The 25,356-nt window shown below is 37.1% G+C and overlaps 1 protein-coding gene across 1 annotated transcript; it reads left to right on the top strand.

Annotated features, from left to right (window-relative positions):
* Positions 1–1,222: 1,222 nt before the first annotated feature.
* LOC131065025 (cyclin-T1-4) lies at positions 1,223–24,773 on the top strand. Its single transcript, XM_057999389.2, has 8 exons — positions 1,223–1,469; positions 2,284–2,509; positions 21,110–21,191; positions 22,392–22,526; positions 22,899–23,074; positions 23,198–23,349; positions 23,586–23,669; positions 23,819–24,773. Exons 2-8 carry the CDS (start codon positions 2,352–2,354, stop codon positions 24,367–24,369), a joined length of 1,338 nt encoding a protein of 445 aa, XP_057855372.2. The 5' UTR covers positions 1,223–1,469; positions 2,284–2,351; the 3' UTR covers positions 24,370–24,773.
* The last annotated feature ends 583 nt before the right edge of the window (positions 24,774–25,356 follow it).

Here is a 25,356-nt window from a genome sequence, read left to right as displayed (position 1 = left end):
ATCCTAAGTTGGTGGGGCAATTTCTAGCCCCTCCCCATTTTTCACTTGCTCAAATAACAATCCTAAAAACTAGGAGCTACTATTTTTAGGAAAAGATTCCGAGTGATCTCATAGCAATTTTTTCCTTCTTCATGGGACCTCTTGTTCCTTGAAAATAGAAGCTGAAGCTCCCCATGAGACCCCAACCTAAGGGTGAGGTCCATGGATGGGGGATTCCTAGAAAGATTCAATAGGTAATGCTAATATTTTAAGGATTTTTTTAAAAACAAATTGACCCATAAATTTTATAGTGTGCTTTAGGTTTAAAAGTTAAAGCTTCAAAATTTATAGAAGTTGACAATCTCACAAATTGCGTATTCATTTCAATATAATATAAAAAAAAATAAAAAAATTATTGATGAAAATTTAAAACCCTCAAATGATTAACAATGTGGTAGGGAAAAAGTTAAAGCTGGTAGTGCAATTTCTAGCCCTACCCAAATGTGCCTCCTCAAATTTTCAAACTAAGAAACAAGGGCTACACTTAATGAAGGAAAGATTCTAATTAATTACGTAACATGTTTTTTTAAAATTCATTGGACAAATACTCATTCAAAATAGATTTTGAAACCCCCTTCATAAAATTCAATCTAATTAACCATGGGATACGATAATGTTATGGGCACCATCCATTTCATTGTTGTGCATTTGATAGCCGGTTCTATTACTAAGATATTTGATGCTAGTACTGTGCATATCGAGAATTAAATTGTTTAAGCAAGAGATTGAAAAAAAGAATCTTAAAGATTTTATAGTTCACTTAAGCAACAATAGAGATTTGTTTTCCCCACCCCTTAGATAATTGATGTACATCATATTAGAGATCTGTTTTCTCCATCCCATATGAATAGTATGTATGAATGTATTGATAAATTGATGTACAACAGGCACAAAATATTATAATTATTTTCATTTTTGTTAATAGAAAGAGAGCTACCGCACTAACAACACTTACCTTTTCGGAAAACATAAAATAAAAAAACACCATGGGGACGTATAGGAGGCATCGTCGGCCCTCCACGAGACCATAGCCTAAATTCCACTCCGAAAAGATGGCGGCACAGAATTTACCGATCGGAAAAGACGCCGGGCATCGACTTTTTTATAAACCACGATTACTAGACCAAGTGTCGACTCAACTATCTTTATACCAATTATCTGGGTTAGCAATGTTTTTGTTAACTTAACGAAGCCCTAAACATATATACATTGAGTATCCCACGCCGGGATAGTTTTTATTTCATATACTTGTTTGCTTAACACACAAGTAAAGGAAAAGCGCAGAGACTTGGCAAGTGCAAGGGTTTTAACAAATGGTGAGAAGCTTCTTTGAAGCCTGAAATAATTCTCCTATACAGGAGAATTGCAGGGTGTATACAGGGTTTTTTCGGGTGATTTCGTGCCCGTTTCAGCTTTCAACGATTTCATTTGTAAGTTACTTGGATCGCTTATTTGTTGTTATGTTCGAGTTTTGTTTGAAGTTCGTTCGGCTTGATTGTTGGAAAATGTAAGTGTTGCTGCAACTGGTTTAGATTCGAGCAGTCTGTATGCAGTGCTGAAGTCATGGGTGGGATACAATGTGGATTCGGCCGCTCGTATTTAACATTAGAGGATGACTTTCGTCTAATGCAGATTCGGATTTAGGGTTTGGTTTTAAAGATCGAGCGAATTTTTATTTTCTTTCGTGAAAATTGTATATGTCTTCTCTTGTATGTGGGGTTTGGGTCATGCTGTAAGTTATCTATACTATGCTTGTTTTGTTACTTTGGTATGGGCTGTTGCGCCTTACTTGGTTAGGCTTGATCTTTGAAACTGTTGCTGCAATGCTCACTTGTTTTCAATCAATTTTGACTCGCTTCAATGAGATGGATGCGAGTCTACGGTTGCAGGCTATTAGGGTTGAAGAATAGCTGTAAATTATTGTTTATAAAATCGATGTTACGATTGAAGCTTCTAGAGCGGGAATTGTTTTATAAGAATGACTGTAATCTGTTACTCTCTAGAATGTTAGAGCTCAGGGTCAGAACAGCTGTGATTTTGTCTGACTGGAGTTTTGGGTTGCTGAAATAGGATTATGTAAGAACTGCGTGTTCGATTTTTTGGAATTTGGTAACTGGCTGTGATTTATTGCTTTTATCGATGTTGGAATGTAGGCTTTGCAGAGTCGAGGTTGTTTATTTATTTGTTTTATGCTATTTTCTGGTGTTGGGATATCTGTTATTTAGTATCTTGATTTATTTGCAGGAAGAGTAGAATTTGAATTTCGGGTGCTTGCTTTCTCAATCAATCTTACATATCTTTAATCTAAGAAGATGGAAGCTGAAGGTTTAGGAGATGGGTGGTACTTTACAAGGGAGGAGATTGATGAATTTTCTCCTTCGAGAAAACATGGCATTGATGCAAAGAAGGAAAGTAACTTGCGGAAATCCTACTGCAGTTTTATTAAAGATGTTGGTGTTGGGCTCTCTCTGTAAGTGCTAATGTTACGCGTTTTATTATAATGAATGATCTGTACAAATTATGAGTCTACTACCATTAGGTTCTCACATTGATAAGTTCATTAGTTTATTCATACTTGTTATTGCTCTTTATACTAATAATCAATTCCTCTCACCATATAGCATTTTGAACTTATCTGTTGTGACAAGTTTTCTAATTAATATTTATTTAGCACCCTTGATGTCATATTAGATGTTATGTTACCTGTGTTGCAATAATTTTACTAGTTTATAAGCTTGAGATGCCAAAAGTGCACATAAAACAAGGCAAGGGAACAAAAATGGGTGGACATTACAAATAAATAAATAAAAAATTAATAAGATGAGGACAGCAAAAGCTTAAATAAATAATGAACTGCAAAAAGGTTTAAAATGAAGATCAAGAAAGGAAAGGATTTAAGAACAAGAGAGTTAGCAAAGGCAAGCTGCATAAGAAATAGAAATGAAAGGAGGGAGGCAACAGGAAGAAAAGAAGATGAAGAAACCTATGTATATATAGTGGTACTCAGGATATTCGCTGGTATCCCAGATGTGAAGGGGCTACCAGTCATATGGATTTGACAGAAAAAGTGCCTGTATTAAGCTTCTGGAAAAATGTGTATTTAAAATGACAAAATAATTATATTTTAGTGTCATATAAACTTGAGTTACAAAACTGCACAGAAAACAAGATGAGAGAACAAAAATAGGTGGAGACTGCAATAAAAAGATGAGGAGAGCAGAAGTTTAAATAAAAAAAATAAAATAAAATGCAGAAAGGTTTAAAAAGGAAAAAGGAAATGGAGAACAAGAAAGTTGGGGAGGGCAGGGTGTACAAGAAAAGAGAAACGAAAGGAAGGAGGCACTAGGAAGAAATAGAGGATGAAGAAGCCAAGGGTGTGAAAGGACAAGAAGAAAAAAGAAAATATGGTATGCAACAGGTTTAAGAAAAAGGAAGATATCTATGAGTGAACAAGAATGGGAAGAGTTAGATCAGAGGTAGGACCAGAGCACCATATCATCTTAATTAAGAATCAGGTATGGTGTCCTCATTTAGAGTGTAGGAAGTATAATTATCTGTTCCCTACCTTGAGGATCAAAGACCATGGCTTCACAAATTAGGAGTCTATAAAGTTGAATTTTCATGTGGTACTCCATATATCAGCAGAATTTTCTGTACAATTGGCTCTATCATCAAGGAACATGGAACTGATGTTGGGGTTGAATTCGTTGGAAAATGTGCCCTTCTCTACCACCCTTCCAAGACTTGACACCATATCTGTATTGAAACCACAAAGGCCTCGTGAAAAATAGCAACTATTACAAGCATTTGAGAATAATAAACATCCACATATTGTTAACAGAGATGAGGGTTAGATTCTCAATTTAACCACTGATCTTAAATTCCCTTAAACATTATAGTTGCAACTTGCAACCCAAATAAATTCTGGTGGTCTGGTGTTGTCTGTTCCTTGCTATTCTCTGTTCTTTTTATACCTGTTGCATTCGTTCTTTGATTCCATTATTCTATCCCATTTTCTTCTTCCCATCCCATTTTCTTCTTCATCTTCTTTTTCTCTGTAATGTATCGCTTATTTCATTTCTGTTTTCTTTCACACCCTGCCTTTCTCAACCTTTTTTCTTCTGGAATCCTTTCCATTTTTTCCAGTTTTAACCTTTTTGAATTTCACTTTATTTAAGCTTTTTGAATTTCTCATTTTATTAATTTGAATGTATTCTCCATCCATATTTGTTCTCTTTCTTGTTTTCTGTGCCCTTTTGGCATTACAAGTTAATACTAGACCAACATGCAATGGTCTATCATTTTATGCCTTCATACCAATAGATGGGTAACAAAGTTTGATTCGAACTGTTTATAAACAATCAGATATGCTTAGTTTTTCCCAGAAGCTCACCGCATGTTCATTAATGATGAGTGAGTTGTATAGGTATGATAGTGCTAGCCATATATTATCTTAGTGCTAAGTGGACAATGTTTCCCATCATAGGTATTGAAACTTGGAAATGGATATTGAGGTGTAAATTCATTTATTTCTGGATGAAAAGAAAGTTGCTACATTCTTCACAGGACATTTACTGACAGGATTGATAGATTGAGTCTGCTTAGTTGAGTTGAATATATTAATTGACCACCTTTTTTTTTGCAATCATTTTGACATTGGATGTCATTCTCAAAGATGGCCTGAACTGCATTAGATTCTATTACATTGCTGGCATTGTTTTGTCTTGCTTATTATTTGAGATATTAAAGTTTGTGGGATTGGGTTGTGCATTTTGAGTCTTCTTGATCTCAAGATGGTGTCCCTGTTTGGCTCTGTTTTAAATTTTTTATATATCTTAATACATCCCTTGTCCTCTCATGCTGTGCCTCTCGGCCGGCAAATCATCCTTATACAGTTCCTACCCATGGTTGAAAGTTTCAATCCACATGATAAACCCAGCTTTTCGTTCTTAGCTACAATTTTAAATGGAAGGAAGGGCTAATGTGAGTATTTTAGCTTTCTTTTGATCTTTATTTGGCTGAGTGTTTCAATGGGTTAAATCTGTGCAAATTTCCTTTGTCAAAAATATTGTATGGGGCGGTGTACATGCACCCTGAGCATTGATGGAATGCACATCAAGCTCACTGGAATGCACTCCAAGCTCCTTGATTGAATCTGCACCTTTTACATTTGTAAACTTGCAATGATGCTTATAACTTGATTTATTCTATGCTTATGTTTTAAGATTATCAATATATTGTTTGGAAGGATGCATATATTTTATTTTATGCTATGGTAATCACAATCCTAAGATCCTTCCATCTCTTGGTAAGTTAAACCATTAAATAATGGAATGAAGCGTGAATTTTAACTTAATTTATTATTATGCGATACTGATGGAAATTTGGAGCATCAGCAGCTTTTATATAAAATATTATATATTTAAAATTTTAAAGCATATCACTGTATATGCTTTTATTTATTAATCGAGAAATGTAGTTTACATATAAAAGTATTACATATAGATTTTTTTTTTTATTGTTTTAAAATATTAAATATAAACATTTTGAGAATACAAGGGGAATTGGTATTGAAAGAAGGTGATGTTTGTGTGCCTTAAATTTTTTTTGGAGTGAATCTGCGAACTGAAGCAGGAAACACAAACCTGAAATTGGACCTGAATCTGAACCCAGATTGGTAACTTAGCTTTTAGCTCTAAAATTAGATTTTCTTTTTGTCTATTTATCATGTAAAATTTTGTTTTTGTATGTATGTCTTATGCCAGTTGATCTCAATCCATCATTTTCAAATTTAAATTGTACTTCTCTTTAGGTGTACATTGTAAAGTCTGATAGATTGTGGTTGGAAAGCATGAGTGCACATGGATACCTCCTTGGTCCTGGACCTGTGTCTGGGATTGCCATTGGGGACAATGGGACACAGAGGGAATGGTCCTGCAATCCCTGGTCCTTGAACCCCAAAAGGGAGACTTCAGGGTGACCCTATGGTTTGAGACAGTAATAACAAAAAGGACATTAAACAACAGAAAAGAAACATGCTATTCTTCACTAGCTCTAAGGTGGTTTAAGACGACTGAGCACAGGGAGAGTCTATCAGCACAGTGGATCATAGGCTGCAAGGATTCAATTCAGATTGAGGATCAGGATTGGTCTGGTTTCAGTTTCAGAAGTTAGATGAGTCTGGCAGTTTCAGTGACGAGGTGTATGTTTTGGCATTTGCATTTGACAATGAGTTAGATGAGCCATTCTATTTTGCATGCTACTTTGTGATTAGTTTTTACTATGTATATTGAACTTGATGAACATGCTATACTTACAGATGATAGTCATTGATCCTGGGAACAATTGATTGTCAAATTATCAAATTTTGTATAGGTTTCATTTTCTTCTACTTGTATCTTTTACCTGAATGATATATTGTAGAATTTTTGAGTGTTTCTCAGGTTTTTTTCAAACTTTTTTTTTTATATAATTCTTTCATCGTCATCATGCCATCTTTTAAGTTCTGGAATTTTTTTGGCATACCTAAAAATGTGTCCTTTAAACTTGGGGAAAAAGTGTATGAATAGATAGGCTATATAGTATATACCTAACAAGTTGCTTTTTGTTGTAAATGAAGGGGTAGTTGCAAGTCTTGTGCACATAAATCTTTTTTCCACATTAATAGCTGTTTAGAGCCCAATTATCTTTCCTGTGAATATCCCATAACTCTTCAATAATGCCAACCACTCTATGCCTGTCTGTCCACAGTCCACTCTTCATCTATGAAAATCTGACAGTTTCTTTCAGTCCAAATTGTCCACACAAGGACCGCTGGTGCAACATCCCAGATCATCTGTGGGCCCCGGGCTCACAATCTTGGGAACTCAAGACTTAATCAGTGTGGTCACATACTTAAAGATCACCCCCTCTAAGCCCCATTTTGCCCAAAAGGAAATGCACCCTGCCATCCTTGCTCCTTGAGCCCTAAAAGTGAGACTTCAGGGTAACACTATGGTTTGAGACAGTACCAAATAAAAAAGGACATTAAACAACAGAAAAGAAACATGCTATTCTACATTAACTCTAAGGTGGGTCAAGATGATTGAGGACAGGGAGAGTCCAGCAGCACAGTGGGATGTAGGCTGCAAGGATTCAATTCAGATTGAGGAGGATCACAATAGGTTTGGTTTCAGTTTCAGAAGTTAGATGAGTCTGGCAGTTCCTGTGATGAGGAGTATGTTTTGGGATTTGCATTTGACAATGAGTTAGATGAGCCATTATATTTTGCATGCTACTTTGTAACTAGTTTGTATATTGAACTTGATGAATAAGTTAAATACGATACTGACAGATGCTTGTCAATGATCCTCGGATTAATTGACTGTCAAATTATCAAGTTGTGTATAGGTTTCATTTTTTTCTACTTGTATCATTTACCTGAATGATGTATTGCAGCATATTTTTTTTTTTTCAAATGTTTTTCCTTTAAACTTGGGGAAAAATTGTTTGAATAGATGGGCTATATACTTATCACATAAAGCGGTGGTTGCAGGTCTTGTGCACATCAATTTTTTTTCCACATCAATAGCTGTCCAGACCTTTCCTGTGAATATCCCCTAATTCTCGAATAATGCCAACCGCTCTATCCCATAGTCTGTCCAGACTCTACTCTTCATCTCTGAAAAGTCAACAGTTTCTTTCAGTCCAAATTGTCCACACAAGGACTGCTGGTGCGACATCCCAGATCAACTGTAGGCCCTGGCTTACAATCTTGGTAACCCAAGGCTCCAGCAGGCCGGCCACATCCTTCAAGATCACCCACTCTAAGCTCCGTTTTGCCCAAAAGTGACACCAAATTTGCTAGGCCTCTTCACGGTGAACCAAATTTGCACGTGACACAACGAGAAGGACCAGCTTTGTCCATCAGCTGAAGCCTGTCCCATGTCAAGGCTCTCTTCCAAGCAATTCATTTTTGGGATGCAAAACTCACTCCATATTTTTTTGATTCCCTTTGGAAGTCACTTTAGAACAGTGGGAATTAAAAACACCCTGGACTGTTACAGCATCACTGTCATACCCATTTCAATCTAGCTTGTCATCTTTGGCCTCTCACACTAATAGATTGTAGCTCTTTCACAGGGGCATTTAACCTCTTCCAAGATCTGAAAGGAAGGTGACCCTCGATGTAGTCTTTAACCCATACACTCTCCATTGCTTCAAAAATGTGTCATTAAAGAAATGTACGAAGGTTGGAACATTAATGCTTTGCTCTCCAACCAGCAGGCCCTCCAAAATTTAATCATATCACCCCTTCCCAACCTACAAATCATGTACAGGCTCAAGAAGTGACAACAAGTCTTAAGAAAATTTCAAATACTTGACCCTTCCTTGCAAGAGAATAAATTGTCCACTTTGTTATGTAGATATTCGGCCTGTAAGACCCTACTTTAGAGCTTGTCTTTCTCATTATAAATTCTCCAAATCAATTTAGTACCCAAAGCTTGATTCATATCCTTGCTCTTTCTGATGCCTAGCCCACCCTTCATAACCTCCCTGCACACCTCATCCCACTTGACCAAGTTATACTTAAATTGCTCCTTGCACATCCCTCCATAAGAAGCATCTTTTCACTTTTTCCAGGTATTTAGCCACCTTGTTGGAAATTTGAAAAACAGACAGTGTAAACCAGCACAGCTGTCAGAGGAGCCTTTATAAGGGCAATTCTGCCAGCCAAGGAGAGCCATGTGCCTTTCCAGTAGGCTAGCATCGCCTGCAATCTATTAGTTACATACTCCATTTTCTTTTGGAAGATATTTTGTTGATCAAAGTTTTTCCCAAGTACTTACTTGAGAGGATATCAGTTTCATACCCAAGGACCCTCTGAATCTTTAATCTTTCCAAACACCCCTTTTTTAAAAATAAAATCCTAGATTTTGAGATGTCAACTGTTTGCCCAGCCGCAGCCTCATACTTGCTCAAAAGCTTTTTAAAAGTGCAGTCCTCTTTGGCCTTTGCTGCTCCAAAAGGAAGAGTGCTGTCTACAAACTGCAAATGGGAGATATTTCTTGTTCCTTTTGAGATATGCAAACCTTTCAAGTTGCCTTCCCCCATCTCCTCCTTCAAATTTCTGCCCAAGACCTTTGCAACAAGGAGAAAGAGCAAAGGGGACAGTCCCTTCTTGGCACAAAAAAAATCAGTGGGAATTTTGTTCACCAAGACAACATAAGAAGGGGTAGAAATGCAGTTATAAACCCTTTGGCACCAAGACTCATTAAAACCAGGACAACATAAGAAATCAGTAGGAACTCCGTTCAGCAAGACAACATAAGAAGGGGTAGAAATGCAGGCCTTCCTTGGCACAAAAGAAATCAGTAGGAACTCAATTCACCAAGACAACATAAGAAGGGTAGAAATGCAGCTATAAACCCATCGGCACCAAGACTCACTAAAGCCAAACTTCTTCATAACCTTAATCAAGAAATCGTATTGAACCTTGTCACAGGCTTTGTTCATATCCAGCTTGATGGTCATCCCATCTCTTTTCTTGCTTTGGACCGAGTGGATCGCCTCATGGGTTATGATAATACCATTTAAAGTCTGCCTATCCTTTAGAAACCCACTTTGTTCTTCAGAAATAATGTTGTTCAAACATACCTTCAACTGAGAAGCTAGCTTTGGAGATCACCTTGTACATGTCATTGCATAGCGCAATAGGTCTATATTGATGAAAGGTAATGGGATCCTTAACCTTGGGGATCGAGGCTATGAAAGTTGAGTTCCAAGACTTTGAAACTGCTCTTCATAATCTACATTCCTCCGCTGCCCTCTAGACATCTTCAACCACAAAATTTCAAAATCTTTGAATTTTTTTTTTCTTGGATGCCATTCGGCCCAAGAGCCTTCCTAGCACCTAAAGAAAAAGCAGTAATCTTAATCACTTCCATAGTGAAGGGAGATAGAAGGGCTTCATTTTGAGCCATCCAAAATTAGGTTGGGAATGCATTCAATCATTTCCCCTTCAACAGAGAAGTGGATCTCTAAAAGAGAACCCAAGTGTCATGAAAATACCTAAACCTTGGGGATCGAGGCTATGAAAGTTGAGTTCCAAGACTTTGAAACTGCTCTTCATAATCTACATTCCTGCGCTGCCCTCTAGACATCTTCACCCACAAAATTTCAAAATCTTTGAATTTTTTTTTTCTTGGATGCCATTCGACCCAAGAGCCTTCCTAGCACCTAAAGAAAAAGCAGTAATCTTAATCACTTCCATAGTGAAGGGAGATAGAAGGGCTTCATTTTGAGCCATCCAAAATTAGGTTGGGAATGCATTCAATCATTTCACCTTGAACAGAGAAGTATCTCTAAAAGAGAACCTGAGTGTCATGAAAATACCTAAACCTTCACTTCTGATAGCTTCAATATTCTCAATCATTGCACTCTCCAAATTACGGATTTTCAAAATTTTGTTAAAGTTGCCTCCTAATCTTAGTGGACAGCTGGAAAACGCCTATTACTATCACCTTCCCTGATCCATTTGACCCTAGATTTTTGCAGCTAGCAGATCTTTTCCATTCTAAGCAGTCTATCATAGTCTTTCAAAAGCTTAACCTCCATTTCCTTGGAGTCTTGAGTGTACCCATACTTAGAGATGACACCCTCAATATCCTTCAGCTTGATTTCTACCTTACTCTTCTTGACACACAAGCTGCCCATATCCTTCTTGTTACATCCCCTAGCCCTCCTTTTGACTCCATGCATTTTCTTCACTATAATATATCTCTTGCAGCCTCTAACCTCATTACTCCACCATCCTCTAACCAAATTATCAAAGGAAGGGTGCTCATATCAGAAAGCCTCCATCTTGAAAGGGATACCTTTTGGTTTGTTGGATCGAATCAAGGATAAAGAAATGGGTGAATGATCAGAACCCACAAACAAGAGAACCCTTCTAGATCCATCGACCACTCAGACTTAAGGAAGAAACGATCCAACCTGCTCAAAATATTATTAGCGTTCAACCTCTTATTCCTCTGTGTGAACCATTCAAATTTCGGTCTAATATCTACTAGGGCAAGATCATCGCTCTATCTCGTGTATTGATAGTCCCATGGCTGCCTTGCAGCCTACCTCCTTCTTTATCCTCCAGTGCCAAGCTGGCATCAAAATCAGCCCCAACAACTGAGCTGTCTTGAGGATGAAACATCCTAAAGGAATGGAGGTAGTTCAAAACAATTGTTTGACTGCCATTTCTCACATCCTTACATCTCATAGATAGACAAAATTGCTTAGCCTCAACAACTGATCTTGAAATATTGTTGTTATTCCATGTAATGGGCAGTTGTTCGATAGAGCCTGTCACACTCTGGGCCACCCCTTCCCCACACTTACATATCCTATGCAACGTCTCCTTAAACCTCTCATCATCCAACATCCACCTTAGTTTCTTGAATTAGCACTAGGTTTGGAGCCAATATCTTGATCAATTGTTTCATATAATGATGCTTCTCATGGCCATTGAGACCTCTAATATTCCAATTGAGCACCTTCATTGATTACTTGCTACAGGGGGGTGCTCGTCTCTAGATGTGACAAACTTTCTCATCAAGACTTGAGAACCATTCTCTGAATCCTCTAGAGCCTTGGACTTGACTTTGTGGGCTTTCGTTTAACCCCCCAACACCTTGCATCTACAAAGAGATAAATCTTACCACCAAACTTTTTTAGTTTTTGTGGCGATGCTCCATCCATTCTCTTTGTCATCGGCTAAGCTTGCATTCGCATCGTCAGCCTTATACTTATTGTGCTCAAGCATTGCAAGAATTTGCCATCTAACTCAAGCTCCATGTTTACTTTAGCTTCTTTGCTGGCCGACCTCATGGGATAGGTGCCCCTTTTTGGATGCAAATATCAAATTAAATAACATTATTATTTCATCCTTGGCTGACTTGTTTGAGGAGACGCAACCCGTTAGTGAAAGGCTGCGCATGTGGTATAAATAAGAGGTCATTGGGGTTCATTTTGGCAATTCATTCATGGGATATTTATTCTAACCAAGGGAGATTTTGAAATTAAGTGACCTTATACCTTCAACAAGTGACCTGATCCAAGGACAGCGAACTCTCTCTCAGGGATAGCGAAGGTGTCTTTTGATGCAATAAATCATCTTCATGTCTAGCGAATCACCATAGCAATCTGTCCTCGTACCAAGCGAAGGATCTGCATTTCTGTGTCTGATCAGCAATCACCTACAGCAGGAATCCTTCAGATAAGTCTGAGTGTTATTCAGATCACTGTGTGATCTAATTCAGATTATTATCTGTTGATTATATTGCTTTAAGTGTGTAGCAAAGTTGTAAGACTTCTACTGATTTTGACATAATACAAACTGAGAATTTGTTGCTGGGTTTTTCACCTCCAAGAGGGAGGTTTTCCCAGGGTACCCTTGTGTTCTGTGTGTTATTTGTGTTGATTTTCTGTCATTGCTATCTAAATTTAACAGTCTGATCCGAAAATTAACAAGGGAGAGGTAGCAAACATGTTCCCACAATGTAAGAACACTATCCCATGTTGGATGGGAGAGAGTTCCTAACACTTGTGAGCCCAAGTGGTCGAATTGTCCTGGTTAGATGTTCCACACTCTTGGGCTTAGTTGTGACGAGTAATCTTTGAGCGTACTATCATACTGTTCTTTCTAGTCCCTACCATGATTGATTGTGGGAAGTGAACTATAGCCTAGAAGTAATCATGTATGGGTCAGAAAGGAGACATGTTATGGAGAGGTAGCAAACTGGTTCCCACAATGTAAGCACACCACCCCATGTTGGATAGGAGAGAGTTCCTACCACATTTGAGGCCAAGGGTTTCAATTGTCATGGTTAGACGTTTCACACTCTTGGGCTTAATTGTGACGAAGAACCTTTGGGCACCCTATTTAAGTATGTGATATTAATTGCTTACTTTTTTTAGAGAGTTCAATAGATATTACATGATTTGAATATATTATACCATTCGATTATTAGTGCTAGTGATTATATATGCATCTTTGTTATTGGAACCCTAATCCTTATTGAAATAATTGGCCTTATCAATTACATTTCAAATGTTGACTAACATAATTGTAGGGTCTAAACCAAAGTTTATCTTGGAAAGGAAATTGTTAATTTGTAAGTTTGTATATTAATGAAATATATATCTTATTTTAATTGAACTTGTGGTTCTAGGACAAGATTTAAGTATCCCCCAAAAGGGGATATTTATAGGCTTGCATGTAGAGCCCAACAACACACATAAACCAGGGACCACCCTTCAAAACAAAATCCCTCTCTACCTTTATAGGAAAAACCATTTGACAAAATCGTTAAGGCAAACAGTTGATAGTAGGGATGGGTCCCTTCTAGTGTTGTTCACACCATATTTTGATCTTGATCAAATAGGGCTTGATATTAACAAAATTGGGAATCACAACAATATGTTTCAGGTGTTCCACCTTTGAGCTGAGTAAATAGTTCGGAATGACAATGTCCAATGCACCCTCCACAATAAAAAGATTCACATTCTTTCCCGCAATCTTAGCACACTTCTTCTCATCCTTGCCTAGGGAAGAACTAAGATATGCTTTCACAAACAAATTGCCAATCTTTTGCACGTCCTCCAATTGCTCTTTGATCAAGTCGCTATCCTCAATACCTTTTTGGTTTGCTCAATTGAAACCCTTGCCTTTGCTCGCCTCACTTATTTTTGACTATAATGATACAAAAGGTTTCGTCCCCAAGTGCATTATAATAAATATATTAAAATAATATAGTATATTAATAATTAATAATCATATAATCGTATGATCTTATATTAATAGAATACAGTAATATAATAAACAAATTAAAATTAATAACTATATATTAATATAATTTAACGTATTAAGATAGGATAATATACAATATAATTATAATATATCAATATAATATTATGTTATAATTATTTTATTATTGTTTTTGATCGGTAAACTTCAAGATTTTTAGCCTTGCTCGAGTCCACGAGAGGTCACAAGGGGGACCTCCTCCCCAATCTACATATTCAACTAACATAACAAGCCACTTATTTAACTCACATCAACTTAGAAGCCACAATGGAAGCCCAAGAGCCACCACTTTGAATTCCAACACTATTGATTTTCAAAAGATAAATACAAAAAATTGAGTTTTTTCAAAAGATAATACAAAAAATTGAGTATGTGGCTTTTACCACTGATTTGAGCATGTATATTTATATTCCCCAGATTAACTCCATTTTTACAAAACATAGATTCATCACCATCAATATATGGAATCCCTTAATAACCCCGAAAATATACAAAACAGCATAATGCCTGCAGTTTTTAGAGGGGCTTGTTGCCAACTATAGCCTAATATACAGTAATTATGATGAAAGATCTAAATAGGCCAAACAATTTTGACAAAAACCCTACTTTTCAATCTTATTGCCCCTTCCAGTAGCCATCCTTGGTGAATTTCAACCTCTTCTTGCTCCACTCCTATGTTGGTCCTGTCTGATTGCAACTCAACTTTTTGCTCCTTCAAATAATCCTTGAGAGGTGGCTCCACCCCACCAAAGGTTGTGCTCTCCTGCTCTCTTTGTCTTCTGTTGCACTCCAATGTAGAAATGACTGCACTGGTGGAATGAATTTTGCAACATGGAGATAGTCGCCCCCTCTGGGTTTAAAACCCTCTTTAGGGAAATCAATGCCTATGAAAGCCCCTAGACCATAGCACCGTAGACCTCTCACACACATTCATAAACCATTGGGCATCAACTTTGCTCCCTAGTTCCAGACACCGCACAAAGACTATGGACGCGATGCTAGCATTTGTTTTGTGTTTGTATTTAGAGGCCATACACTCCTCTTAACATCATCTTAATCATCAGTAGAAACATCGAGTCGTCAGTGGAGAAGACATTCTTCAACCTTTCATTTGTATTCTTCCCCATAAAGGCAATTTGTATCTTTTTCATCCTTAGACTAAAATTTGCGTCCATGAAATCAGTGCACTTCACCTGGACACGGCAAACATTTTCAGGTAAAGCAAGCCTAAGAAATTCCCTCATCACAAACACCAAATGAATTGCATCACACACTTCGAATGCCTTAAAACTCCCACCAATCCCCCTTACTAAATCTCCATCAATACTCACTCCTTGGAAGTCCTCTGACACTACCCACTTGGAATCAGAATTTAATGCAGATGTCCACTTCGATAATATGTCCGCCACCCCATTTCCACTTGTATACGTGAGAGATTTTGTCAGAATTTAATGCAGATGCCCACTTCGATAATATGTCTGCCACCCCATTTCCACTTGTATACGTGAGAGATTTTGAACTCCTTGAAAAGAATTAATTTGGCTTTTATTAGTTAAATATATATATAAATTTTCCAAACTTGTGACTGAACACTTATTATTGCATTGATTATAATTTGTGAATCCCCTTCTAGATGCAGATAGGAAATTGATAATTTGCTCACGAAGTTTACTGCAAGCAAAGCTGTTTTGACCTCCGCTTCATTGTTAGTTCCATTCTCAAGCCTCGGAGCTCCAATAGCCAAAATGTTTCTCAGCCAATCTCGAGCCACACATCCTACTCTAAAGGCCCATCAAAATTAATTTTAACCCATTCCTCTTCTGGTTTTATCCAGTCAACATTGCTGTCTTTGTTGGAGGATGGATTAACCCATGGGGGATTTAACAGGTGATATAATATTGTAATATTATATTAATGTAATATAGTGTTATCAATGTAATGTATTAATATAATACAATAACAGGATATGATTATTATATTATTGTATTAGAATTATTTTATCACAATATTATATTATTATACATTTTTTTAATTTGTTTTTCCATGATTTTTTCTTGTTTAAACCCCAATTTTTTCAAAGAATCTTATACTTTTGGTTTGCCTATTTTTTCCCCAAACAATTTTTGCTGCTATGAGATTCTAAACAATCTTGAGCAAATTCTGGGACTATTTCTGCAGTTGCTATTTTTGAAGATGATAAAACCTGTTGCCACACATCAGACGAAAAAAGAGCAGTAGGCTGTATTACTTCATTAAAGGAGTAAAAACATATATATGAATGCCAGTCTTGATATATTATCATTAAAGGGATCTACTAGATATTAGAACTAGAATCAAGTGGTATGCAATAAGGTGCAGTGACAGTGTACATGTGTCAGAAGTCCATTCATCCATTCATCTTCAGTAACCATAGTAGCATTTCTTTGAATCATGATTGTCTCAGCAAACCAAAAGTATTAATTTAATTCAATTGCTCAGGATACAATTACGAAAAATGTGAGGAACTGAAAAATGCTGAAATCTTCATAAAAATAGGGACAAAATGTTGCCTTTGTTATTTCAACCTAAACAAAGAGGAATTATTGTGCCTTCTTGTTAGAATGTTATGTAGTCTATTAATGGTCATTTTTAGTTTAGTTAGTTAGTTAGTTTCTATTTATGTATTTGTTTCAGTTGTTTCAGTTAGTTTCTTTTAGAAACTTCTTTTTTTTTTTTTCTTTTATAATGAGCTTAGACTCATTTGTTAATCAATGAATACAATTACCATAATATGGTATCAGAGCTGAAATAAAAAATTTGAAATTTTTTCCTAAAATTTTTCAAAGTCGTTAAGATTTTCAGGCCCGTTGAATTTTTTTTTGAAGGTTAAAATTCGTGGGTGGCTAAGCCCACGATTCATTCTTTCTTCTGTGCGGGTTTGTTTGTTCATATATTTTTTTGGTTTCTATTTTCTGCAACCTGCACTTGTTTACCTTCGATCCGTGATGCCCTTTATTGGCCTCTGGTGTGTGTGACCCTTCCAGAATCCGTGCAATCTTCTACTGTTTGGGTCTGTGTTTGCTGCATGTTCTTCTATCTCTCCGATGGAAGGGATTAATTTTTTTCGTTTTCTTGCATGCGACGAAGCTACACGGGCATGATTCCTATGCCCTAAGGTTTATGCCCTAAAATTGCGACTGCTTCCTTTCTGCATCGCATCTTAGGGTTTTCTTTTAACCCTCTTTATTTTTGGCCGCTTAGGGTTTTCTCTTAACCCTCTGTATTTTCTGCGAGTGGCTAGAGTATATAAAAAAATCAAACAATATTTTGGGCATTTTGTGAAACTTGCCCTGTTTGCATTTTTTCTTTCTGCACTGACAATTTTTTTTGGGTTCTGCATTATTCCTATGCCCTAATGTTTATACTCATTCTACGTTGGTTTTTTTCTCTTCTGCACCTATATTTGAATTTGTGCTAGTTTCTGTTGCCTTGGGAATTGTGCCATTTTTTTCTTTCTGGTAAGGACAAAGGGAAAGGTGATTCTTCTCGGCCAAAGGGCTCAGGTTCTTCTCAGGATAGCAAGACTAAAAAGAATGTTCAGTGTAACTATTGTGACAAGTATGGTCACATGAAGGCCAACTGTCACAATTGATTGGATTCTGAGCAAAAGAAGAAGGGAGGGTCTCAACCCAAAGCAAATGTTGCAGAGCACTCTGATTAGAAAGAATTTGCCTTTTACGCCTTTATGGTCAAAAGAACTGCAGATCTAGTGAAATCTTCTGCTTGGTATATAGATTCAGGGGCTTCTGAGCATTTTACTCATCGTCAGGATTGGTTCACAAAATTTGAATCATTCTCTGATTCAGTGATCTGTGGAGGAGGAGTGGAGTATACTGTTGTCGGTAAGGGCAACATACAGATTCACTGTGGAGGGAAAAATTTGATATTTCTCGATGTATACTATGTGCGAGGCATGGAACTTAATCTTCTCTCAATTAGCCAGATCATGAGGCATTGTCCCCAAGTGGATATTGTTTTCAATTCCCTCACTTGTAGCATTGTTGATAGGGAGACTCACACTATAGTCGTTATGGGACTTTGAGGATCATGGTCTTTATAGACTTGTTGATTCAGATGATTCTCAGGAGCTCACCATGGCAGCCAGAAGTTCTTCCATCAGCAATATTTGGCATCAACGTTATTGGCATTTGAATGTGCACTAACTCTCTCAGTTATCTCGGGAGGGTTGGGTTGCTTGCCTACCTGAAACCCAAAGTCAAAATCATGGAATTTGTAGAGCTAGTCGGGCTGGGAATTAGCATTAGACAACATTCTCCGATGGTGATTCTTGGCGAGCTTCCAAGGTACTTCAATTGGTTCACGTTGATATATGTGGACTAATGAACACTCTCTTTGTTGATGATTTCAGTAGAAAAACGTGGTTGTAGTTTCTGAAGAATAAATCAGATGTGTTCAGTACATTTCAGCAGAATAAGGCCTTAGTTGAGAAAGAATCAGGTTCTCAGATTGTTACTCTAAGGTCAGATAATGGGGGGGAGTTTTGTTCATCTGATTTCTCCACCTTTTGTGCTAATGAACCATATCTTCTTTTCAGAGTTTGTTGCTTTTTTGTTAATATCTCTATTTTGCGTCCCCGGTATTTCTTTTTAGGCATTCCCGTCCCGGGGATAGGGGACTCCTAGGGGACGTCCCCATAAATTCTGCATATTGACAGAATTTTGATAATGAATTCTATATGCAATTTGACTTTGACTCTCAATTTAACACAAATTTGGCATAAGAACTCTGCTAGTTCTTATATGTTAAGGTTCTATAATGTACATGTGCATGCTTTGGCCATGTTTTCATATGAATATTTTAAGTTTCCCTATATATTTTAATTTTTCCTATTTTTATATAGTCATCCCCTTTGCCATCCCCTAGCCATCACCAAAATTGACAAAAAAAATCACCGTCCCAGAAATGCGTACCCCCGTCCCCTACCGTCCCCGTCCCGGAAACTTGGGGTAACATAGTTTTTTAAGGATGTTGGATGCCCCTGGGCTTTTACTGACATCTCTGCATATAGTCCCTATCGGGGTCTGGATGCAGATGACTTGAGGATTTGTACCTGGGAACACTTGGAAAAACTCGGTTCCAATAATAGTAAGAAGAAATATAAATCTTTGCATTTTCAGTTTACAGTTTTCTGGATCCTGTTGCAAACAGATTCATGCTTTTACATTCCCTGGGGATTTCTCACCACTCTTGGGATTTCTCCAAACTTGAGGATTTGTCCCTGGGAACACTTGGAAAACTGGGTTCCAATAATAGTAAGAAGGAATATAAACTACGTTACCCCAAGTTTCCGGGATGGGGGGACGAGTTTCTGGGACGGCAAATTTTTTTGCCAAATTGGGGGGGGGGGGGACGGCAAAGGGGACGTCTGTATAAAATATAGGGAAAATTTAAAATATATAGGAAAATTCCATATGTTCATATGAAAACATGGATAAAGCATGCATCTATACATTATATTCATATGAAAACATGGATATAGCATGTGTATGATACTATGAAAACATTTTAGAATGCAAACATCGAACATACAACATTATCAATAGACTCAATACTCAATATGCACTCATAATTCAGAATTTCAATTCATTCACATTGTCAATATGCGTATCATAATAGATATTAAAGAAATAAAATACATAATGGAGCCTAATCAGACTCACAGGTTAAATTTTCACTACTTCCATCAGCGCAGTTCCCCCCTATATTTTTCGACAGGGGTTTGGGGGCAGCGCCCCCAACTTGGGGTCAAGAGGCAGCGCCCCTTGCGTGCTCCCTGTCGCGATACAGGGCGGGGTCGAGGGGCAGCGCCCCGCGAGGCCAAAAATACTTTTATTATTTTATATAGGCGTCGGGGGTTATTTTTCTATTGGCAAAAAACCCTTCATGAGATATTTATACGCAAAAAACATCATTAAAAAAAAATTGAAAATACGACTTTTTTTATTTTAATATTTTTCCCTAGCCCTAGATGTGGGGGATGTCTGGCCGTCCCCGGGACGGTTGGGACATCCCCAATCCGTCCCCAGCCGTCCCCGGGACGTACGGACATCCCCCACAGCTAGGGAAGCCGTCCCCCCGTTTCGGGGATGTCCCCTGGCCGTCCCCAAGTCCCCGAAACGTCCCCGGGACTGGGACGGGGGTTTTCAGGTAGGGGACGCGTCCCTGGGTTTTGTAGAATATAAATCTTTGCATTTCCAGTTTACAGTTTTCTGGATCCTGTTGCAAACAGATTCATTTTACATTGGCCGTGGTAAATGACTCACAAGTCGAAATGGAAAACTACTTTATGCATTTGCTTTGCTACTAGTCTGTTTACATCATGTTTTATGGCTAAGAGATCCCTGCATGTGCAAGGCTGTCCCAGGCATGGGCCATCATGGGGGGTCTATGGGATGATGTTTTATCCATGCACCTTCACTTTCGGGATGTCACCACTATAGGGAATGCCTGAAAACCTTGAGTATACAGTCCCTGGTAACACTTGGAAAGTTCTGTACCTAGAGGCTAGAACTATTAAAGGGAATATTAGTCTTTGTATTTTAAGGGCAGAATTTTCTATATGGTTGCTAATAGATTCACATTTCTATGTTGGCTCTGGAAAATTACTCACACATGGAGTGCAAAGCACATTATGAATTTATTTTGAGAGTGGTATGTTTGCAGCATGATAGTTAAGAGATTCAGGATATGTATGTGCGTAACATCAAAATATAATTATTGAAGTGTCTTGCTCTTGATTTTTTTCTTCTGTTCTATTTTGAGTCAAATATATTTTTTGTAATGTTATCTTTCTGTAAAGCGTAATAGATTGGTACTATGCTCTTTGCAATTTCTTTCAAGTGTCTAGATCTTGTAAGAATTTATCCTCTCTTTAAGGCAGCTTTTTACATTATTTCGTTACTCTTGAAATTGTTGTTTTTGAATTATTAGTTTAGATAGTGCATTAAATACTTGATTATTGTATCAATTTAAACCTCATTACCAGAACCCCAGAATATATATTTTGACCATTTGAATATATAATTAGGCTTTTTCTATAATGGGATTTTTTTTTTCTGGTTTTTTATATCTTCAGTATTGTTATCCTATCATGATGAGTTAATGTGAAATTATTTGGTTTATGATTTTCATTTGCGTGATGGGCTCGATGTTGATTATATATGTATGTTTCAGGCCTCAAGTTGCTATTGCATCAGCTATTGTGTTTTGTCACCGATTTTACTTGCGGCATTCACATCATGACCATGATAGATATGTAAGTATTGTGGTCCTTTAACTCTAATTTTGTTAGTCATGACAAATTTACTTCTTGCTCACTGTTTAATGTTTCCAAACAGCAGGCATTTTTTGGTAGTAAGATACTTGTTTGAAGTTTCAGCTGATGCTGTTTGTTTTTGTTTGTCAGAATAGAATTAAAGCACGTGAACTTCATTTTGTAGCTTAATTGAATTTGTTAGGATTTTGTCTGAGCAAGTGAATTGCTTACTTCAAATTAATTATTAATTCCTTTAATTGCCAAAAGTTTAGTTGTTCATTTTGGGTGGCCGTAAGTTCTTCATTTAAAATCTTTTCTGACACATGTTACCATTTATGGTCAATGTGTGTTTATTTATTAGAATTCATCTGACCAAACTGCCTTTTGCATATAAGGTGACTTCAATATAATAATTAATTAGTTTAACTTGAATTTTAACTAACATAATTCATGGAATTTCACCTGCAGAGAATGATGTAATAATATCTATTACACTATTATAAAGAACTCGAGTGTTTGGTGGATGATTTTAGTGACATAACCAAGGACACCCGTATGATTAACATAGGTTGGTTGGTTCAGACCATATTTAACTTGCCATTGCCATTCTGTTTTCTACTTATCTTCTTAAATTTTTTTCTTGCTTATCTTCACAGGCGTGTAAAACATCTATGATGCATAATCTCTTACCCTTGTGGCAGAATTGTATGTTTGTTTGAAAGAAAATGTCTTGCTTGGCCACATTTTAAACCTCAGAAGCCTCAATTTTCTTGGCATTCTGAAGCAAAACACTTTTAGAAGGCTGGTTTCTCATTTATTACTAGGCATCCTGGTCTGGCTTAAAGTCTGAAGCAAACAGAAAAGATAAAACCTGTTATATAATAAGTTTTAATGGTTATAACAGTATAACTGGCTCTTCTCATCACTGTTCAACATGCCAATTTTTACTATTCTAAGGGGGATGAAACATAAGTATTCTGCTTTTGTGTGTAGCTGTGGACAGAAAATTTTCTACATCAGAGTTCTGTAAGAGGACATCAGCTACTGTATATTACTTCTTGGGCTTTTACTGAGAATTTTCTCGTCTAATGATCTGAAGTGTTTGTTCTGTTTGAGGACTGGATCAGAATGTTGTTTCTGTGGTTATTAAACACGCAATAGACTTTTGTATTGACTAGATATTTTTGCGTTGTTGGATAGACAATTGCCACTGCGTGTGTATTCCTTGCTGGTAAGGTGGAGGAGACTCCTAAAACCATTCTGAAGGTGACAGTACTGGCATATGAAATTCGACACAAGAGGGACCCAGCTGCTTCTGAGCGCATCAAGCAAAAGGTATGATGCTGTAGTTTGGGTATTGTGCTTACTGCTTATAGTTTCAATCTTTCTCTAGATGCATTTTTCTGCATCTTGTTACAATGAAAGCCTTGTGTTGCCTTTTCTCAACAGACCTCAAATGATCTAACAATTAAAGTTAAAAAACAAACACCATAATATATAGTTTCTTTGTTTTGATTATTTTGAGTAGATGAATGCTTCATTGCACTTCTCTGAACAGATCTCAAAATAGTTAATGATCTGAACAGATCTCGTAAGATCTAATGCATTTATTTGATTATTGCTATAGTAGATAAATGCCTAGTTATTGTTAGCAATATTGTATATTTTTTAAACGAGTGGTACCTGATAAAAGATATTGGTTTTCAGGAATGTTATGAAAAGCAGAAAGAATTGGTGATAATGGCAGAGCGTGTTGTCCTTGCTACACTGGGTTTTGATCTAAATATACAACATCCATATAAGCATCTTGTAACAGCTATCAAGATATTTAAAGTGGCCCAAAATTCATTAGCACAAGTAGCTTGGAATTTTGTTAACGATGGGTGAGTAAATAATCAGTACTGTATATGTGATTTTAACTACAGTATTTAAATTTGATGCTCTTCAAATTGTATGCAACTTAAAGATTTGTGTGGAAAATTAGAAAATTGCTGTATGCTTTGCAGACTGATTACAACTCTGTGCCTCCAGTTCAAGCCCCAGCATATTGCTGCTGGTGCCATTTTTCTTGCTGCCAAGTTTCTGAGAGTTAAACTGCCATCAGATAGAGAGAGGCCTTGGTGGCAGGAGTTTGACGTGACTCCTCGCCAGCTTGAAGGTTGACTAGGTTTTATTATCTTAGGGCATTTTTGTATGGTAGGAGCAAGTCAGATATGTCCAAATATGATTTTCTTATGAAAAAATTCACATAATTTTATTAGTTGACATATATTTGAATGATTGGAAACACTAATTTTGGGCGACTGCAGATGGTTATATTCATTTGATTTCATGCATATTTGAAGAAAGTTTAGTTTTGCTATCTGTTGATTGCATTCTTTTACTTCTGTGAAGATGTTAGCAATCAAATGCTGGAGCTTTATGAACAAAGCAAAACAATGACAGCATCGGCTTCAAATGACATCAGCCCTTCTCAAGGTATGGACAACAAATAGAAAGACTATTTTTTGTCGGTTTTTGGAAGGTGCAAATGCCTACTAAAAGGCAGTCATTGTAGGAAATATTTAGTGGATATTTCACAGCACTAATTTCTTCCTGGCATCAGCCTGACTATGGCAATTCTGCAGGTCAAGCATCAAATTCTCCTTGCAATACTGACCCATGTAATATGAAAACTGAAAGTGATGCCATGATTGCAAATGAGAATCAAGGTTCCACATATCCAAAGTCAGTGCCTAATGTGATTGCACCTGAAACTAAGAAGGAACGTGAATATTTGGTGTCAAAATCTATAGCAGTTGATTCCGAGGAAACAATGAGGGGTAAGCATCTCCAGATGCACCCATCTGTTAGGATTGCGGCAACATCATTGGGTGACATTGGGAAAAAGGGCAACACTGATTTACTTAATGTAAAATGTATTAATAGTGTTGAGGGACCTAGTTTTGTCGAAGAAAGAAAGAGGAAGAGGTCTCGGTGGGATGACTCTTCAGATAAGGATTGTAATAGGCCCTATGGACATGTGTATGGAAGTTCATGTATAGCATCTGATATGGATGCTGCAGTTGGTGACCTTTCAGTAGTTACTTCTGTTGATGATCAAGTACAGCTTATGAGCAAAAGCATGGTGCCAATTGAGCAAAAGATAAATACTGCACGGTGGGGACAAAGAATATGATTAATGGTCTATTATAGCTGTCCAGGACATCTGAAGCATATGGCAATGCTAATCAGTGTATCCTGCAGGAGAAGCAAATAGACAAATGCAAATCACTATTGCAGTCCTTGGGAGAAATTGTCTACTGAGCCTGTGTAAAACCTCTATAAATGCAAGATGGGTGGGAGAGCCACTGGCTATGTATTTTATTCAGGACCTGAAAATAGTTGAGAGTATAATATGATAACTGTACTTATTAAATCGAGCATATTTCAAATGAAACTGCTTGATTTTTCTTGTAAGTGTAAAATAGGGTCAATCAGAAAGGTGCTTCAAACATAGGCAAAAAAAAGATGCCATTTGTATTGGGAATTGGAGTATATTACTTTCTTGGTATTCATTGGTATTCATTGAGAATTAGAGTATATCTTATATTGCAGGTGTCACGCTTTTAATTTTTCAATAGGTAGGGTCTTTATATTTCATTATTGTATGGCTGATAGAAGTTCTGAATATGTACATAGCTTGAACTAGCAAAACTGCTGCATGACAGAGCTCAGATTTCGAGTAAAACCTGAAGAAAAAAGTAGAGAGAGAAGCTTGGGCTTTGTATGTATGTTGTCTTGATGACGAAATTGAAGACTTTGTATTGAAATTCCAGTCTTTGTAATTTTTATTGAGTTTTGTATCTGCCGTGTAACTTAGTATATAAAGGAAGTGACCATTCTCCCATGCATTGTGGACCTTTCCAGAGACCATCAAACATTTAATTTTTTGGATGCAAATAGCCAAAAAATGCTCTAGAGTTTAGCCTTTTGTCAGACAGATGATCCTAGTAGAGTTCTTCCTTGCGGAGAAGGGAGTTTAGTGTATTTCCCATAGTTGATAACATGGTAAGTAGACAATGGGTGGACAGCAGGACATAAGAAATGCCCTACCCTAGGGTCAGATTGGTGACATGCAAACATACTTTCATTTACTCTGTCATGTCATGTTACATTAACATTC

Source organism: Cryptomeria japonica, chromosome 10, assembly GCF_030272615.1.
Source record: "Cryptomeria japonica chromosome 10, Sugi_1.0, whole genome shotgun sequence".
Taxonomy (NCBI): Eukaryota; Viridiplantae; Streptophyta; class Pinopsida; order Cupressales; family Cupressaceae; genus Cryptomeria; species Cryptomeria japonica.
The sequence above is the reverse complement of the archived record's forward strand: the minus strand, read 5'-3'. Positions and strand labels throughout refer to the sequence as shown.